The 20,938-nt window shown below is 39.8% G+C and overlaps 1 protein-coding gene and 1 pseudogene across 2 annotated transcripts in view; both read left to right on the top strand.

Annotated features, from left to right (window-relative positions):
- The first annotated feature begins 1,801 nt into the window (after window positions 1-1,801).
- On the top strand, window positions 1,802-2,856 carry LOC115865916 (bifunctional methylenetetrahydrofolate dehydrogenase/cyclohydrolase, mitochondrial pseudogene; annotated as a pseudogene).
- A 15,481-nt stretch (window positions 2,857-18,337) lies between these two features.
- Window positions 18,338-20,938, top strand: part of RFC1 (replication factor C subunit 1) — an 80,427-nt gene continuing 77,826 nt past the window's right edge. For both annotated transcript variants that reach the window (XM_030881061.3, XM_030881062.3), the window contains exon 1: window positions 18,338-18,465. In XM_030881061.3, coding sequence (XP_030736921.1) covers window positions 18,463-18,465 — 3 coding nt within the window. In that variant the 5' untranslated portion in view covers window positions 18,338-18,462. The remainder of the gene's footprint in view (window positions 18,466-20,938) is intronic.

Genomic DNA, 20,938 nt, shown 5'->3' with positions numbered 1-20,938 from the left:
AAACACTGACAATACCAAATGCTGGCAAGGTTGTGGAGCAACAGAAACTCTTATTTATTGTTGGTGGGAATGCAAAAACTTATGGACGATTTGGAAGGCGGCTTGGAAATTTCTTACAAAACTACTTATAAGTTTCTTACAAAACATACTCTTATCACACTATCCAGCAATCATACTCCTTGGTATTTCCCCAAATGAACTGAAAATTTATGTCCACACAAAAACCTGCACGTGAATGTGTGTAGAAGCTTTATTCATAATTGCCAAAACTTGGAAGCAACCAACATGTCATTTAATAGGTGAGTGGATAAACAAAGATGTGTAATATCCATACAATGGAATATTATTCAGTGATAAGAAGAAATGAGGTATTAAGCCAGGAAAAGACATGGAGGAGCCTTAAATGTACATTACTAAGTGAAAGAAACCAATCTGAAAAAGCTACATACTGTATGATTCAAACTATAATATATGTTAAGCTGTAAAAAGATCAGTGGTCCCCAAATACTGGGGAGAGGAAGGGATGAATAAGTGGATCACAGGGGATTTTTAGGGTAGTGAAAGGAATATTTTCTAGGATACTGTACTTCCCTGGTGGCACAATGGTTAAAAATCCACCTGCCAATGCAAGGGACATGGGTTCGAGCCCTGGTTCAGGAAGATCCCTCACACCATGGAGGAACTAAGCCCATGTGCCACAACTACTGAGCCTGAGCTCTAGAGTCCGTGAGCCACAACTACTGAGCCTGCATGCCACAGCTAAGCCCATGTGCCTAGAGCCTGTGCTCCACAACAAGAGAAGCCACCACAATGAGAAGACCGTGCACTGCAAGGAAGAGTAACCCCGCTCGACACAACTAGAGATAGCCCACGTGCAGCAACGAAGACCCAACGCAGCCAAAATAAATAAATAAATAAACTAATTAATTTAAAAAAAAGAGTGAACCCTAATGTAAACTATGAACTTTAGTTAGTAATATATCAATATTGGCTTACCAATTATAACAAATATACCACACTAATGCAAGATGTTAAAAATAGGGGAAATGTGTGGGGAGGGAGTGATGGAGTGTATGGAAGCTATAATTGCTCAATAAAAGTCTTTTAATTAAAAAAAATTTATTGACAAAGGGAAGTTTTGAAATGCGTACTGAGTATTTTTTAAAATTTATTTTTATTTAACTATAGTTTATTTACAATATTGTGTTAGTTTCAGGTGTACAGCTTCAAATTCTTTTCCATTATAGATTATTACAAGATATTGAGTATAGTTTCCTGTGCTAAAAAGTAAATCTTTGTTGTTTATCTATTTTATATACAGTGGTATGCATCTGTTAATCCCTTACTCCTAATTTATCCCACCCCTTCCCCTTTCCATTTGGTAACCATAGGTTTGTTTTCTATGTCTGTGAGTCTGTTTCTGTTTTGTAAATAAGTTCATTTGTGTCATATTTTAGATTCCACAAATAAGTGATATCATATGGTATTTGTCTTTCTCTTTCTGACTTACTTTACTTAGCATGATAATCCCTAGGTCCGTCTATGTTTCTGCAAATGGTAGGGTTTCATTCTTTTTTTATGGCTGAGTAATATTCCATTATATATATATTATAGTATATATTATTATATATATTATACATACTATATACATAGTATGTAATATATACATTATATATATAATGGAATATATATATCACATCTTCTTTATCCATTCATCTGTTGATGGGGCACTTAGGTTGCTTCAATGTCTTGGCTTTTTTTCTTTTTCTTTTTTTAAAGAATGAAAGAGAGGGCACTGGCCATGGCTGCAGCGTCTCTTGTATCCACTTTGGCCACCCTGCTGCTCCAGCCCAGCACAGAGCTGTTGCCTCCACCATCGCCACTTCCAGCAATCAGCAGTCCAAAATGAAGCTGTTGTCAATGCTGGAAGGAAACTTGCCAAGCAGATCAAGCAGGAAGTGCAGCAGGAGCTGGAAGTGTGGGTGGTGTCAGGCAACAAAGGACCACACCTGAGCGCGGTTTTGGTTGGCGAGAATCCCGCAAGTCACTCCTCTGTCCTCCACAAAACCAGAGTAGCTGCCGATGTGGGAATCAACCGTGAGACAATTGTGAAACCAGCTTCAATTTCAGAGGAAGAACTGTTGAATTTAATCAATAAACTAAATAATGATGATAATGTAGATGGCCTCCTCGTTCAGCTGCCTCTTCCAGAGCACATTGATGAGAGAAAGATCTGCAATGCTGTTTCTCCAGACAAAGATGGTGATGGCTTTCATGTAATTAACATAGGGCGAATGTGTTTGGACCAGAATTCCATGTTACCAGCTACTCCATGGGGTATGTAGGAAATAATTAAGCAAACTGGCATTCCAACACTAGGGAAGAATGTGGGTGTGGATGGACGGTTAAAAAATGTTGGAGTGCCCATTGCAGTGTTACTACACACCGGAGGGGCACACAAACATCCTGGAGGTGATGCCGCTGTCATAATTTCTCATCCATACGCTCCCAAGGAGCAGCTGAAGAAACATACAGCTCTTGCAGATATTGTCGTCTCCGCTGCAGGCATTCCAAATCTGATCACAGCCAATATGATTAAGGAAGGAGCAGCTGTCATTGATGTGGGAATAAATAGAATTCAAGATCCCATAACTGCTAAACCCAAGTTGGTTGGAGATGTGGATTTTGAAGGAGTCAGGAAGAAAGCCGGTTACATCACTCCAGTCCCTGGGGGGTGTTTGTCCCATGACAGTGGCAATGCTAATGAGGAATACCATTACTTCTGCGAAAAAAGTGCTGAGCCTTGAAGAGCGGGAAGTAGTGAAGTGTAAGGAGCTTGGAATAGCAAGTAATTAACTATTGTGTCTTCTGTGTCATGCACAGCACTCCAAGCTAGTTCACAAGGAAAACCAGGCCGATAGAAGTGCAATATTTATTCTACTTAAATGGTTTAAAACAATGCTTTGTATTTATTTGTAAGCTTAAATGGGTGGATATTTGCACACATAGTTCTGCAGTTATCCACCAGGGAGCATGCCGCTATCGAGCAGGATCATGCGATCCAGCCAAGAGAAGCCATTAACCTACTGATTAACAGGGGGACACTGCCACATTGAGAATGGCTGCCTAACTTTGTCAAGCCACTTCGGCTAAAATTTGTCTTTTTTAGGAGGACAGCTATGCTCACTAGACCACCAACGCTGCACAAATTTGTCTTTTCTACAATTGCATTTCCCAAGTGCTATTCCAATAATGAGTTGATGCTCACTTTAGGTTCCGAACCTCTTGAGTTCAACTGGTCAAGCCAAAGGAAAAATGTTGCAAGAGAAAATTAGGGAAAAGGTAAAAAGAAAGAAATGATGGTAATTGAGTGGAAAAAAAATTACCCTAATTTAATATATGTATTGATTGATAGCCAGAAGAAAAACTACATGTTAATAGTCTCCTAAACTGTCATTTTGTAGCTTAGTCATTAGGAAAATGTTTGGGGTTGTTTCATTTGCTATTAGCCCTCGTTTTATGTTTGTTACTGTTTCTGAGGTCTCCCCATTTTAGTTTTCTAGGATTGACAGTCTTATTTTATAAATTAGTCACGTGTGTGGTCATACTTGACTTTCCTACATCCTTCAACTTCATTGTCAAAGTTTTATACTGGTGGGGGTGTCTGTATGGTTTCTTTAGTGTATCTTGAAACCTGTATTTGGACAACGTAACTTGGGCTTGATGATCATTAGGGCAGCTCGTATAAGTATGCAGCTTACTTTTCCACCAAAGAACTGTCAACAGCTGCCAGCTTTTCTCTGATGCACCTGTTGGCTTTCCTCGATTGATTTCTGAGAACTTGAGTTAATACTGAATTTAATCAGAATTTCTGATTAAAGGACTTTTTGCTTCATTTTGTTTTTTTAAATGAAACACTCTGACCGGTATAGAATAATAATAAAAAAAAAAGAATGAAAGAAAAAACACATATGAAGAAATTTTATGATGACAATGACTTAATACTGAGATTAAAAATTTCTAAATATTTATGAAAACAGACTATGAATTCATGAAGTATTTATCATGACTTAGTGAATCAGGATAGGGCATCATCTTTCCTAAACAATTATCAAATATTTATTCAATATTTTACTCATAAAATGACCCATCTTAGGTCCTAGGAGAGAACTATATATATGTCCCTGCCCTCAAAGAGTATACAGTTTAGTCAAGGAAATAACATAATAAAAACCATAAAATGTCTAAGAATATAAATAACGTCTGCCAAGTACCAGGTTAAGTGGGACAGATATACACACTCTAGGAATTCTACATTCAAAACATCACTTCATAATGCTTTGTACAAATGACAGAATTTTACTGCTGGAAGGGTCTTTAGAGATCATCTACGTCAGCCCTTCATTTTATAGATGAGCGTTTTGAGACCAAGATATTAGAGGCCAGAATTCATCATTTAATCACTCATCTATTCATTCAACAAATCTATCTATCTCCTATGGATCAAGCACTTTGCTGGAGGCTGGAATTTAAAACTGAAGATGTCACAGTATTCATAAATCTTATAGATTTGTGGCCACCTGTAGAGGAAAGGCCGGCTGGACACTCTATTCTCTACTCTATATTCAATGCTGTGGAAGGGAGAGCACACATTTTGGTGTTTAGCTGGCATCCTCTGCCACAGAAGAGTGCCCTGATCAGATCTGCACTCTAGGAGAATCACTCTGGCAGGGAGTGGGTAATCCTGGGGGCAGGGAGATTGGTTAAGAGGCTCTTCTGTTAACCTGAGTGAAAAATGATTTGGCTTGAACAAAGGTAGTAGTAGTGTAGGTGGCGAGAAAGAGACAAGTTCAATAACTAGTTAGAAGGGCTTCCCTGGTGGCGCAGTGGTTAAGAATCCGCCTGCCAATGCAGGGGACACGGCTTCGAGCCGTGGTCCGGGAAGATCCCACATGCTGCGGAGCAACTGGGCCCGTGCGCCACAACTACTGAGCCTGTGCGCTAGAGCCTGCGAGCCACAACTACTGAGCCCACGTGCCACAACTACTGAAGCCCATGAGCCTGGAGCCTGTGCTCTGCAACAGGAGAGGCCACCTCAATGAGAAGCCCGAGCACCACAACGAAGAGTAGCCCCCACTTGCTTCAACTAGAGAAAGACCGCGCGCAGCCGCGAAGACCCAACGCAGCCAAAAAAAAAAAAAAAAGAAAAAAGAAAAAGAACTAGTTAGAAGATAATATCGACAGGCCGCAATAATCAATTGGATGTTGAGACTGAGTTTAGGAGAAGAAGGAGCTAATGGTGACCCAGAATTCTGATTTGGGCAACTGGGTAAAACAGAATACAGAAGACTTTGGAAAGAAGATGGTGTTTCAAACATTTTGAGTTTGAGGTATGAGATATCCGATGACCAGGTAATATTTGAGACTAAAGTTTGAGGAAAGATTTTTTTCTGAAGGTATAGATGTGTGCACTATCAGTATATAGACAATAGTTGAAGTTTCAGAAATAAATGGAGATGCATCACACAACAAGAAGTGAAAAAGTAGTTTTTCTCAAGTCTTTAAAAACATTTTTATTGTAGTAAAATATATGTAACATGAAATTTACCATTTTCACCATTTTTAAATGTACAGCTCAGTGACCTTAAGTGCATTCGCATTGTTGTGCCACCATCACCGTCATCCATCTCCAGCATTCGGTCACCTTCCCAAACTGAAACTCTGTACACATTCAACAATAACTCCCCACGTTCCCCTCCCCTGAGCCTCCAGCAATCAACAATCTACTTTCTGCTTCTATATGAATTTGACTTCTCCAGGTATCTCACATACATAGAATCACACAATACCTGTCCTTTTGTGTTTGTCTTATTTCACTTAGCATTATGTTTTCATAATGGTTCATCCACTTGTAACATGTGTCAGAATTTCATTCTCTTCTAAGGCTGAACAATATTCCATTACGTGGCTATACCACATTTTGTTTATCCATTCATCCATTGATGAACATTTGGGTTGCTTCTAGCTTTTGCTTATTGTGAATAACGCTGCTATGAACGCGAGTGTATAAATACCTGTTAGAGTCCCTGCTTTCAGTTCTTTGGAGTGTATACCTAGAAGTGGAACTGCTGGATCATATGGAAATTCTGTGTTTAATGTTTTGAGGAATTACTGTACTGTTTTCCACATTCTCAATTTTTGCTATGCATCAGAATCACCTCTTGAGTTTTAAAAAATACATATGCTCAATCTCCACCCCTGGAGCCTGATTCAGAAGATCTGAATAGATACCTGACTTCCGTTTCTTTTTAGAATTCAAATTCTTTAAAATACTAGAAACAAATTATTAAGAGGTGATTTAAAAGAGTAAAAATAAAAGAATATGGAGTAAAAAGCTGAAGTCCCCCCTGTTAACATTTGGAGTCTATCTTTACACACACACACACACACACACACACACACACACATACACACACACTTTTTGTACTTTTAAAAACCATAAATATGATCACACACCATACACGGTATACTACAACATGCTCTATTTTCTTTTTTAAAAAAATAAATTTATTTATTTTCTTTTATTTATTTTTGGCTGAGTTGTGTCTTCGTTACTGTGCGCGTGCTTTCTCTAGTTGCAGCGAGCGGGGGTTACCCCTCGCCGTGGTGCGCGGGCTTCCCACTGTGGTGGCCTCTCCCGCTGCGGAGCACGGGCTCTAAGCGTGCAGCCTTCATCAGTTGTGGCTCACGGGCTCTAGAGCGCAGGCTCAGTAGTTGTGGCGCACGGGCTTAGTTGCTCCGCGGCATGTGGTATCTTCCCAGACCAGTGCTGAAACCCGGTCCCCTGCATTGGCAGGTGGATTCTCAACCACTGTGCCACCAGGGAAGCCGTCTATTTTCTTAATAATTTATTGTGAAACTCTTTCTACGTCAGTACACATGAATCTAGCTCAGTGGTTTTCAATAGATGCATAATATTCCATGGCATATATGCACCTATATATTTTATTTATTTAACTATTTACAAACTGGTAAACATATAAGTTTTTCTATTTTTTCTATTACAAACAATTCTGCAATTAATAACCTTGAATCCATAACTTTGCATATGTGGGAGATACAAGAGATTGCTAAAACTGGAGTTGTTGGGTTAAAGAGTATGTACATTTTCTATGTTGAGGGATATTTCCCAACTGCCTTCAGAAAGGCAGTAGATACTTTCAAGCTCCTACCATTAGTGCATGAGGGCCATTTTTCCCTATTTTCCTCAGTATTGGGTATTATCAATAGTTCTCTTTTTTGTCAATATGGTAAAAAAAAGTCATTTCATTTTTGTATTCATTTGGGTTTCTCTGATTACTAATATTTTCATATTTTTATTGGTCCTTTGAATTTCTTCTTCTGTGAGTTACCTTTTCATCTCCTTTGTTTACTTTCTTATTTTTTCTTTTTCTAAAGAATTAGAGGAGGAAGCTCATTTTATATAAAGTATTAAATCCCTTGTCCTATGTATATGTTGCAAATATTTTCTCCCAACGATCTAAGTCTTTTTAAAAACAGCTTTATTGAGATATAATCCCCATACCATAAAATTCATCCACTAAAAATATACAATTCAATAGTTTTTAGTATATTCAGAGTTGTGCAACCATTACCACAATCGATTTCAGAATATTACTGAACTTTGCTTTAAAATATTTACATGTGCAAAAGGCTTTCACTTTGTACAATCAAATTATTCATTTCCTTTTGGGTTTCTGGGCTAGGAAAGTGGTCCCCACTCCAAAATTGTAAAGATATTCTCCTATATATTGTTTTTAGTCCTTTTATAGTTTTGTTTTTCATGCGTGATCTTCTTAAAATTAATTTTTATTTTTATTAAGGTATTTGCTCCCATGTCCCCTCCCCTAATTTCAACTCTGTAGCTGTTTGTCTAGAATTTGTACATCACCACATCTGTATTTTGCATAATACTCAGGTACTGCTATCTGTCAATTCATTAGTTTTAGACTATCTATTGATGTCCTTTCATGGTAGATAAAGATTTAAGTTTCTGGTATCACCGTTTTCTGTTGGTTAAAAAAATTACCTTTTTGTTAAATTGATATCTAGAGTTTACATTATTTTTTACATAAATATAATTCATTGCAGAGTACTGTAGTATACTATGATTATGTTCTCTCTCTTTCTTTTTGTTTTTCTTATAGGTTAATAATTGCCTTGTTTTTCATTTGCTTAGTTGTCTGTACCTATTGCCAAGTTCCCACACCTGCCAATAGCTCTTAGTACAAGGTCAATCTCTTCTATTACTAGCTTCATTCTTTTTTCTTGGAGTTACTCCTCCTGCAGACCTTTGTTCCCCTCTATCTACTGATGCTCTGGGCCTGCACCATTCTGCCTCTTTGTCATTTTGGGACTTCCCTTTGCTGACAACTTAGGAATTCCTTTACCTTTTCCTAGTTTGGATTCCATTACATGAATCTCATTCTTTCATTTTTCCTGGTTTATTCCCTCCTTGTCATGGAGTAAATGTCCCAGTAGCTTTGTCCAGAGGGCACAGTGGTGACAGCCTTTGCTACGCGTGTCTCCTAAGTGACACTGCTGCAGTCCGGACCGCTTGCCCTCTCTCTACACCTGGGGCACACCTGGGGATTCCCCTCCCTTTTCTTTTTCTGTGCTAGATTGCCTTTTTCTTTACCTGATATCTTCCTTTTCGTTTGCCCCCTCATTTTGATGAAGCACATTTTCTAGTAGTTTCCTGAAAAAAAGATACAGAGGGAATACATTTTGGAGGACGGGAGGGTGGATTTCATGTCTTCCACCCCTCCACCCCCACATTTGTTTGGTTGTTTGGCTGGTTTTAGACTTCTAGGTTGGGGATCATTTTCATATAAACTTTCGAAAGGAGACAGAGGTGATGCTTCCTGTGATGGTAGAAGCTGATGGGCCACTTCTAGTACCACTAGTAGTTGAAGCAGCCAGCTCCACGTTCCCCGGACTGACTCCAAATTCCTAAGGGTGGGAGGCCTTGGCAGTGGCAGGGGTCGTGAAAGCAGCAAGAGTAGTTGCAGTTTCCAAGTGTGACCTTAAAGCCAAAAGTCTAGCGATGGTGTCTGGCTTCATTTCTTAAACCTCTGCCTCTCCAACATATTAAGTACTAAATTCCTGTAAAAAACCAAAACAGTACTCTTTTCTGAATGAAATATCCAGAGTGATTTCTGCTTCCTATACTGTTGGTCAATAGATGAAATGTTCGTTTCTGTGATTATGTCTGTAAATACTCCATACATAGCTGTTCTGTATTCTGAATCGCTAGTTATTGGGAACCTAAATCTGTTTTTTGTTGTTTTTTGCTGACTCTCACTCATGGTGCTGGTGTTTGGTCGTCTTTGATTGTGAGTAGAGGCTTTGCCGTGGTGAGGAGGTGAACTATACAGATAGTTGAGGGAAGAGCACTCGGCAGAGAGTGAGTAGAGAGTGAAAAGTCCTTGAAGCAGACGCATGTCTGGCACCTTCAAGAAATAATGAAGAGGTCAGTGTGGCTGAGGTGGAATGACTGAGAGTAGTAGGCAGTAAGTATAGAGAGGTAATAGGGCCAGATGGTGCAGGGGAACAGGGAGGAATTTGTCTTATACCCTTAATGAGAAGAGGAGCATTAGAGAGTTTTCAGCAGAGAGTGACATAATCTAACTCACATTTGAAAAGAATCAGTCTGGTTGCTGGGTTCAGAGTGTACTGTGAGGGGAACAAAAGCTGAATCAGGGCAATCAGTCAAGAGATGATAACCAGGTGAGAGCTGATGGTGGCTTGGACCTGCATGGTACTGGTAGACGTAGTGAGATTTGTTAGGTTCTGGTTATGTTATTATTATTATTATTATTTTCTTTTGCGGTATGCGGGCCTCTCACTGTTGTGGCCTCTCCCGTTGCGGAGCACAGGCTCCGGATGCGCAGGCTCAGCAGCCATGGCTCACGGGCCCAGCCGCTCCGCGGCATGTGGGATCTTCCCAGACCGGGGCACAAACCCGTGTCCCCTGCATCGGCAGGCAGACTCTCAAGCACTGCACCACCAGGGAAGCCCTGGTTATGTTTTGAAGGTAGTACCAACAGAATTTGCTGATGGCTTGAATATGAGTGTCTGTGTGTGTGTGTGTGTGTGTGTGTGTGTGTGTGTGTGTGTGTCAGAGAGAGAGAGACAGAGAGACAGAGAGACAGAGAGACAGAGAGAGACAAAGTAGGATTGCTTCAAAAATTTTTGACCTGAGCAAATGGTAGGATGCTATCAGTTGAGATGCAGGTTTGTGAGGGAAGATTAGGAGTGTAGTTTTGGACAGAGTAACTTTGATATGTCTATTAGACAGCCAAATGGAGATGTGAAGTTGGAAAATGGATATATAAATCTGAAGGTTACAGGAAAAATCAGCAGTTGATAGAAATTTGGAAGTGTCAGTATTTATATAGTATGTAAGTCTATGAGATTGGATGAAATCACCAGGCAGTGAGTATAGAAACAAGCCCTAGGGTAATCAAATATTAAAAGGACAGAAAATTAGGAGCAATGAACATAAGAGTCTGAGGACTGACTATTGACGAAAGAAGAAAACTAGGAGACTACAGATGTCCTTGAAACAAAGTGAAGAAAGTATTTCATCAAGAAATACTTCTCATGAAGAAATGTTTTGTTGAAATCATAAATATTTAAGTTCCAGGTTATTAATAATTTATTAATGTTATACCTTCAAGTTTTTTTTAAACAAATGATCTTTTTTTTTTTTTTTTCCTCTGGCACGCGGGCCTCTCACTGTTGTGGCCCCTCCCGTTGCGGAGCACAGGCTCCGGACGCGCAGGCTCAGCGGCCATGGCTCACGGGCCCAGCTGCTCCGCAGCATGTGGGATCTTCCCGGACCGGGGCACGAACCCGTGTCCCCTGCATCGGCAGGCGTACTCTCAACCATCTGCGCCACCAGGGAAGCCCAATAAATGATCTTCTTAAAAATTTCATTAAGCTTCATAGCCATGTTATACATTACTTGGACATAAATACAAATTTTCTAATTTCTTTGTTCATGACTATTTCTTTCATTCCAAGTCTAAAAGACATCTCAGATTTAACATGTCCAAAAAACAAATTCTTGTTTCCTACCTCCAATCCTGTTTGTTTAACAGCACAGCCATCTACTTTGGGGTCATCTTTTTTTTTTCTTTTTACTTAAAAGTAGTTATAGGAAAGTTGCAAAAAGAGTACAGAGAGTTCACACGCATCCTTCACTCAGTTTTGCTTCATATTAACTTCATTATTTTTTGCTTCATATTAACTTCATTGTTTCATAATCACTTGCAACGATCAAAACTGGGATACTATGCTATGCTACTATTTACTAAAGTACGGATCTTATTCAAATTTTACCTTAATTCCTTCTAATGTCCTCTCTGTCCAGGAAGCCATATTGCATTTAGTTACTGTGTATTTTATTTATTTATTTTATTTATTTACTTTTGGCTGTGTTGGGTCTTCGTTGCTGTGCATGGACTTTCTCGAGTTGCAGTGAGCGGGGGGCTACTCTTCGTTGCGGTGCGTGGGCTTCTCATTGCAGTGGCTTCTCTTGTTGCGGAGCATGGGCTCTAGGCACGTGAGCTTCAGTAGTTGTGGCACGTGGGCTCAGTAGTTGTGGCTTGCAGGCTCTAGAGCATAGGCTCAGTAGTTGTGGTGCACGGGCTTAGTTGCTCTGCGGCATGTGGGATCTTCCGGGACCAGGGCTCGAAGCCGTGTCCCCTGCATTGGCAGGTGGATTCTCAACCACTGCGCTACCAGGGAAGTCCCCTATTGTGTATTTTTAGTCCTCTCCAATCTGTGACAGTTCCTCCATCTTTCATGGCCTTGCTTTCATGACCCTTCATAACTGTTGCTGAATCCTGGTCAGTTAATTTGTAGAAGGTCTCTCAGTTTTGGTCTGTTTAATGTTTCCTCATGATCAGATTTAGATTATGCACCCATGGTGCAAGAAGGGAAGAGAGGTGAAATTCAACTATAGTAATGGTTTCAACATACAGTAATGTTATGTTTTTGCAAATCATATTCTTAGACTAAAATAAACATTTTCTGAAAAATGTTTAGGGAATCCCAGGTATTAGTGATACTCTGTATTTACTTTACCAGTTATAATGCTTCCCACCATCCCAGAGCTAATGATAATATTTATAGAAAGGCATCAAACCAGGTAAAATATTTTAAAATAGAGTCCAAAGCACTTGACTTTGTCTTAAAGCAAGGTTAGCTCTTCCTATAGGAAGTAGCAATTTAAATGCATATGTTAAAAGTATTGTTTACATCCTTTTTGTGGCAATGAATCATACGTCATATGAATAAGATTTTGCTGTATATTTTACGGAAGATGAGAATTTATGGGAATTCCTTTTTCATGCGTCTTTTCTATTCTGACTTGTGTTCATTTACAAGATTTTTTTTTTAACCTCTAATATACACTACTCTGTATAAACAGTGATTACGTTCAATTCTGTTTAAACTGCATGTTGAGAAAGATGACCCGTGAGATTTCAAGGAAGTTCAAAAATGTTTTTATTGCAAACTTTGTTGAAATATGAATAATAATTCTAGGTGTATCTTATTATAGAAGCTCAGATTCTCAAGAGTCTTAAAGGTCTATAATATCCAAGTATGTGGTCATTCTTACTATAGCAGCAGTTCTCAAATAACTTATTGTAGTTTCCTTTATTTGCTACGCCTCACATTATTCCTATGAAACAACAAAAAAATTCTAGAATTACTTTGATTTGTAGGACTTGGAGAATGAAAGATTAGCCTAATCGTAAAATCTACCATAGCTACAAAATACTGTTGGCATTCCTGTTACTCTGTCTATAAACACCTTTAAAATTGCCAATGAATATTTTAGGGAATTAATTCACAATTTGAGATACATTACATATATAATCAAATGTGTATGTCAATAGTAAAGTTATATGCTTTTTGTTAAATTTTCTTTTTTAAATGTAAATGTTTCTTCTAACTTAAGTGAAGAGACTGATTTATTAATGTAACAAACTTTATTATTTGTAAAATATCATCAGTCAAGTTTATATAAATTTAGATTACTCAAGAATAATCATATTAATGATTGATCATATTAATATGATTAATATGATAATCTTAATTCATCCAAGAATTAAGATAAATGACATAGTGCCTAATTTCTTAAGTCCACTTTAATGGTGACAGATTATGACTTAATGATTATATTCATAAATGGATTACAAGGTCAACATCATTGTTCTGGATCTCTGCAGGTATCACAAACACAGAAAAGGACAAGCTGCCTAACGGATTGTTTTCTATAAGGAAAATGTTCCAATAAACCCTGACAAAGCAGGACATGCTAATATTTATCTAGAGGGCAGAAAGTCACATTTGTTGTTGCACAGTGAAAATTCGATTGATTTCTGCCGATTTATAAAAGTCTATGTGAAAGACAATGTAACTATTGTGCTCTTGAAAAGCATTTCCAAGTGACTCCAAGTAAAGAGTTATTCCCATCACACAGATAAGTTAACTAAGGCACAGGCATTAACGCTGAGAATTTATACTGCCCTTTGCGATTGTTTTTCACTTATATATGGCAGTAGTTAGTTAGATTATAAAGAATGACCAAAATTCAAGTCATGCGCTTTCTAACACACAGCTTTTGAGTCATTTTGGGGAGGGCAATGATTTAACTCCCTGTATATGTTATGGAAAGAGAACCAATTATTATTCGCTTAATCCAACTATTCACACATTTAGAAACATACTAGTAGAGATGTCACTGTCAATATTCTAACTTTTCAGGTAAAGAGTTCTTCAGGGAATGTCAACAATTCTTCTACCAGTGATATATCCCTAAGTGGAGGAGGGAAAGAGATCCCTAACTTTCACAAAATTGGCTTTGTTTGAAGCCCTTTCTTTTAAGGATTAAGAGAAGGCCAGTGAGCATCAGGTGATCAGATCCAATACATAATATATCCCTTAAGATGGGTCTTCTCTGTGATAGGTCTCAAACCATTATTAAAAGAAAAAAATATTTAAAAAATATTTTAGGCTTTTAGAGATGCCCTTAATTCTGGAAACTGCAGTATTTATTCAATTGCTGTGTTATGTTACCAGTGTTACTCTACAAAAGAATTATTGGTCTTATTTATTCATTAGCTGGTTTCAGAAACATTTATACCAAGAAGAGCTGAACTAAGGAAAGCATGACTAAGGAAAACATGAGCAGACAGTTTTTATGAAAATACTTTCAAGAAAACATGCAAGGAATCTTTGTTAGCTAATGTTTACATCACCAAAAAATGACTTTCTGGGCTTCTCTAAAAAAAACTATCTAAAAATCAACAGGCCTATTTTGTTTTATTCTTTCTTTGTGTATCCTCAGTTTCTTAGAGATGCATTATTGTAGTCTTTCAGTTAATAGTGAAAGATGGGGAACTTCCCTGGTGGTCCAGTGGTTAAGACTCTGCACTTCCACTGCAGGGGGCACGGGTTCCATCGCTGGTCGGGGAATTAATACCGCTTGACACAGCCAAAAACCCCCCCCGAGAGATGGGAGTAGTTATGACCTATTATCATTTTATTCTCATTGTTGAAGAAAGGCCACACAGAGATGGAAGGGGCTGGTTTTTTGCCTGGAATAAATTCAAATTAGACACTGTTATAGACTAGTGCCCTGTAAAGGTTAAAATCCAGATGCAGTTATTATGCAGAAACAAACCTAACAGGAGACTCTGCTGCTCTCCTACAGACAAATTAAAAAAAAATCATGTTTGGTAATCTTTTCAGCACTCTTCAAATTTCTCTGCCATGGGAAACCAATGAGTATCATATTTTGCCACAAAACACATAGCAATCTTTTTTTTTCTTTTTTTGGCCATAAAATACAAAGTGTAAAATGATGGGATCACAGCAATCTTTTGGCCTGAAGTCTCATGAAGTCTTTCTTTATAGCACTTACCTTATCTGAAAATACAGAATTTATTTTTGTCTACTTACTTATTTTTCTCTTTTCCTCAAAAATATGAACTTTAGGGAAGCTAGGACTGTCTGTCTTGTTTACTATGGTTTCCCAGCATGCACATAAAAAAGTGCCGACACACAGCAGATGTTCAATAAATATTTGTTGAATGATGCATCAAAATCACCACAGTGGAGAAAATAAGCATGAATATTCTGTTCCTGCTTATTTTTTGTTACACTTTGGGTTCTTTAAAACATTTCTGTTTATCTATTACTTTACAACAATCTACCCCAAACTTAGTACCTTAAAAGAACAATAATCTTATTATGCTCACACTACTGTGGGTCAGAGAATTTAGGCAAGCCTTGACTAGATGATTTTTCTACTCTACGTAGTGCTGACTGGGGTCACTTAGTGGAATTCGACTAGCAGCTGGTATGGTGGGTCCAAGATGGTTTCACTTACAAGCCTGGTACCTGGTGGAGATGGCTGTAAGCCTGGGCTCAACTGGCCCCTTCTCCTGCTTTACATGGTGGCTCAGGGCTTCAAGAGAGCAAGATGAGAGTTGCTGGTCCTCTTAAAGCTTACATTTGGAACCGTCATAGTATCATTCCCACCATATTCTTAGATCAAATCAGTCACAGGTCAGCCCACATTTGGGGAGAAGTATCAAAGCATATACAGCCGTTTTAAATCTGGAACATTAAAAAAAATTTTTATTTTATTTATTTATTTATTTATGGCTGTGTTGGGTCTTTGTTGCTGTGCATGGACTTTCTCTAGTTGCAGCGAGTGGGGGCTACTCCTCGCTGTGGTGCGCAGGCCTCTCACTGTGGCAGCCCCGCCTCTCGTGGAGTGCGGGCTCCAGGCGCCCGGACCCCAGCAGTTGTGGCACGCGGGCTCCGTAGTTGTGGCTCATGGGCTCAGTAGCTGTGGCTCGCGAGCTCAGTAGTTGTGGTGCACAGGCCTAGCCTCTCCGCGGCATGTGGGATCCTCCCTGACCAGGGCTCGAACCCATGTGCCCTGCATTGGCAGGCGGATTCCTAACCACTGCACCACCAGGGAAGTCCTGGTACATTTTTGAGATAGAATATTTCCAAGTAAATGTTCCTAAAGAGAGCTCCCCTGGTGGCGCAGTGGTTGAGAGTCCGCCTGCCGATGCAGGGGACACGGGTTCGTGCCCTGGTCCGGGAAGATCCCACATGCCGCGGAGCGGCTGTGCCCGCGAGCCATGGCCGCTGAGCCTGCGCATCCGGAGCCTGTGCTGCACAACGGGAGAGACCGCAACAGTGAGAGGCCCGCGTACCGCAAAAAAAAAAAAAAAAAAAAAATGTTCCTAAAGAAAACAATCCAATGCCACGGGGCAACTAAGCCCGTGCGCCACAATTACTGTGCTTTAGAGCCCACGCGCCACAACTACTGAAGCCTGTGGGCCTAGAACCCGTGCTCTGCAATAAGAGAAGCCACTGCAATGAGAAGCCCGCTCACTGCAGTGAAGAGTATTCCCCGCTCACCGCAACTAGAGAAAACCCTTGTGCAGCAACAAAGACCCAACGCAGCCAAAAATAAATAAATAAACACACAAATAAATAAATAAATTTATTGAGGAAAAAAGAAAACAATCCAACAAATTCAGTTCAGTATCTTTCTGGAAGTTATAGTCTTCTGACTTAATTCTCACCTGAATTCAAGGAAGGCTTCAAAATACTAAAAAAGGAATGCAAAAGTTTAAAGTAATATAATGTAAAAGATATGTAAAACATTTAATATACATCTTATTTGCTTATTTATAACACAATGAACATTGTAAATTGGTTTAGGTTCTCTTAAGTTATAGGCAAAAATTTATGTGATGTGTCTGCTATGTACAGTTTTCTGGGGAGTAGCTTCATAGATTATTGATTTCTCAAAGGATCTAATGACTCCCCTCCTCCCCAATCAAGTATGTTCCTGAGTAAAATTATGGTGTAGATAAGTTCATTTTTGGAACCATCTCCCTTGATAATACCTAACCTTGTGTAATAATAATGATAATAGCTGACTTAAAAAAAAAGATTATTATCTGCTTATGTGCCAGGAGCAGTTTCATAACCTTATGAAGAACATAGTACTATTATCCTTGTTTTACAGTTGAGGAAACTTGAGGCATAGTAACTTGCCCATGGTTACATAATTAGCATGTGGTGGGGCTAGGAACCCTAGCATATTGGCTTCCGAGAGTCCCATGCAATGAGGCCCTGTTCATAAGCTATAGTTTACTCCTTTGTAAATTGGGGATAATAATAGTAGCCAGTGTCATTGTGGGTATTAGACGAGTTAAACTGGGATAGTCCATAGCTGCATGCCTGGCACATACGACAGTGGGCAGTTAATAAATAGGAGCTCTCCATGCTTAGCCTCTGTTTTATTCCTGAAGACTTTGCTATCTTTCACTGTAGAGATATGGGTGTGATAAAATGCAAGACGGAACAGGGGGTGGGTGGATAAGGATTTGAAAGTCTAGGGCCAAAGCTGGAGATATTGCTCTTCCCATTAAACTCCTTAAGGCCTCATGTCTTCTCTTAAAATTGTATGCAAATGTCACATGCTATTCCACAGTTCAGTTGCTTATCTATTAATATAAAACTTGTTTACTCCAAAGCTTTCGGGATCATTGTTCTTCTAGGGAGAAGATGTACCTTGTTTATGTCTTGGTTTCACACACCCCTTTGAGGGACTCAGCCACGCAGGTTTGGGAATTTGGAGGCCTAGATTCCCAGCTAGGACCCTTAGCTTGTTTGGGCCTTATATTTTTCACTTATAAAATGGTGTGGGTAGTAATGACTATTTTATCAAAGTCTTTTTTGCCCTGGAATTATACAACATAAAATTGTCCTAAATGTGTTTTCAAACTGTGGGTCTCCACTTAAAAGTAGGCGAAAAGACCAATTCGACTGGTCAAACATTAAAAAAAAAATCGGGGTAAGTACTGTTTGGTGAAATTTTTGTTTCAGAATAGATATTAAAAAGTAATATGTGAAACGTATACCTAAAAGGTGTCTTACTTTGGCTGGTAATAGAAACATTTTAAAGCTACATTTAAAGGAGGGGGGCATTGCATTCTCTAAACGTGCCCGCCCTCGGGGGAAATCAATCTCAGAACCTCCCCACTTGAGAGGCCCTTAGAGAAGCGGAAGACGCAAATCTGGGCGCGGTCCTGGGCCCTGCCTCTCCTCGCGATTGCGGCGGCCTGCGGGTCTCGGGGGCTGCACCTGGGCCCACGTGGCATCTCCCGCCTCCCGCCTCCCGGCCTGGGCCCACAGGAAGCTGCGCACCTCGTGACGTCATCACAGGGCGCCGCTGCCTCGACCTCCTTCCACTTCGCGGGAGAAGTTGTTGGCGCGAATGGATCCCGAGTCGCGGTAACGGATTCCCCAGCCGGCCGGCCTGCCCGCCCGCGCCTTCATCCGTGGGCTGCAATGGTGAGCCCCCGGGGGAGGCTATGCGACCAGGGGGCTGGGGAGAGTTTGCAGGCTGGGCGTGGACCTGGCATTCCTGGCATGGAGGGTCGGGGAGGATCGCGATGCGTGGCTTCGGAGGGGAGCGAAGGCAAGAAAGGGGCCACAAACTAGGCACTGGTCTCACAGCTTTCCTTGCACCGCGGGCTTCAGCTCTCAGCCGCAGCCAGCGCTCAGGGCTCTTGGTGCTGCGCAGCAGTTTTAACTTTTTTCCACTCGTGGGGGAAGGGAGAAAGGAAGGGAGTAATGAAGGTGATTTGGGGGCTCAGCGGTACAGTTGCTTTTCCTGTTCAGTGTTGCCTCGAACCTCGGTTTGAGTCCTGCCTAAAGCGTTGACTTCAGGCTTTGGGTCTCGAAGGAGAAGAATGTAACAGACTTTCCTTTCTAATGAAAAAGTTGTCTTAGGCCTTCAACTTTCATGATTAACAGCTCAGCGAAATGCTCATCACAGAGCCGTTTTGAAATCGATGACATGGGAAGGATGTTTTGTTTTGTTTAGATGAGTTCATAGAAATCAAAGGGATAACACGGTTTACCAGGAGAAAAAACAAAAAACCTGGTAGAAACAGCTGTAATGCATTTGACAGCTGTCATCGCTTATCACCTGATGTTAAAAGTAATCTTTAAAAAAAACCCTTCAGTGCATTATACCACCTCCCTATAATGATCAAAATTGCATTTTGGACTTCAGGCACTATGGTAATTGTGTAAAGTTCATGAGATTTGGAGTCTTGAAGGTGAGAGTGAGGCAATGTTTTGGTCTTGCTCTCCCATTTAATGGTTAAGTGGTTCTGATTAAGTAAATATCTTAACTTTAACCTCTTAAATCCTCTGTTTCCTTACCTGTAAAAGGGGGGAAATATAGCTGCCTTAAGTGATTGTCTTGAGCATTAAACAAGATAATAAATGTAAAGCTTCTGTTCTGTTTCCTGGCATGTGGTAGGAAGTATACAACTACATTACTAATGATCTAATTTTCTCAGGAAGGACTCTATGAAACATTACAAAGAGTTTTAAGGGACATCAAAGATGCCTCTGATGTTGTCAGTTATGGTGAACAACAGCTTATTTATTCAACTTTTGATTATTCAGTTACTTTAAATGATTGGTTCTTTTCCCTCTTAGTACTCCTGTTCATAGTGCATAGGAAAAATAAAGCCCTTCTCAGAAAACAAGTGGGGAAAAGGTTCTATAAAGTACATAAGAGTTTTGGATTATATTAGTGTTTAATTTAGTCCTTCTGTCTTGTAGTACAAAAATTAGCAGAAGCCTAGACCAGAATTCTGTTCAACCTATGCTTATTGAACACCTATGCACAAGTTATATTGTACAGTAGTTCTTAACTTTTGCTTGGGTCACAGCTTTCTTTGATGTTGTGGTGAATGGTATGCAGGTTTTCTGCCCACAGAAATACATATGGATACATACACACCATTTTAGGGGATTTGCATATCTTCTGAAGCCCTTCTACAGGTGCAGGGTTAGCAACTCTTGCCCTGGGAGCTGCATCTTTTTCTCAAATCTTTTCCAATTAAAGTTATCAAAGGAATAAAATACTGTATATCCACAAAACGGAATACTACGCAACCATTAAAAAGGAGAAAACTTTATGCCCTGATGTGAAACAGTTGCCAAGATAAGTGAAAAAAGAAGGTACAGGACAATATGTAAAGTATGCTACCACTTTATGTAGGAAAGGAGAGAAAAGAATATGCCTATTTTGCTTGAAGATGTGAAGGATACACAAGGAACTAACTGATAACATTTGTTGCCTCCAAAGATGGGAAATGTGTGTCTGAGAGGCACAGTGGGAGGGAGACATTTTACCCATTTGAATTTTTGAACCATGTGAATATAATGTCTATTAAAGGAATCGAAATGAAATTAAAATAAACAGAATAAAAAGTAGCCATGTAAATGATTTGAATTGCTACGAGGATTTAATTATTTGCTCAAAATGTGAATAAAACTTGAAAGATGCCGTTTTTAAGAAATCAACATATATAATTCATTGGCTGGCATAGTTATTTATTGAAAATATGCATAAGTTTGAATTAAACATGCATGAGACTTAAGGGAAAGCGTTTTTGAAGAGCTGTCAAAGAGAGTCTGACTACATCTAAGCTGCTTCATTGCAGCATTCTGGGGGAGACCTTTCACATTGTAGTTTACTATGTGAATGCTCTCCCGGAGCAGTGTTGTCACCCTTTTATAATGTGTTGGGTTTTTGTTGCTGCACGCGGGCTTTCTCTAGTTGTGGCGAGTGGGGGGCGACTCTTCGTTGTGGTGCGCGGGCTTCTCATTGCAGTGGCTTCTCTTGTTGCAGAGCATGGGCTCTAGGCACGCGGGCTTCAGTAGTTGTGGCACCTGGGCTCAGTAGCTGTGGCTTGTGGGCTCTAGAGCGCTGGCTCAGTAGTTGTGGTGCACGGGCTTAGTT

Source organism: Globicephala melas, chromosome 5 (genome assembly GCF_963455315.2).
Source record: "Globicephala melas chromosome 5, mGloMel1.2, whole genome shotgun sequence".
Lineage (NCBI taxonomy): Eukaryota > Metazoa > Chordata > Mammalia > Artiodactyla > Delphinidae > Globicephala > Globicephala melas.
The sequence above is the reverse complement of the archived record's forward strand: the minus strand, read 5'-3'. Positions and strand labels throughout refer to the sequence as shown.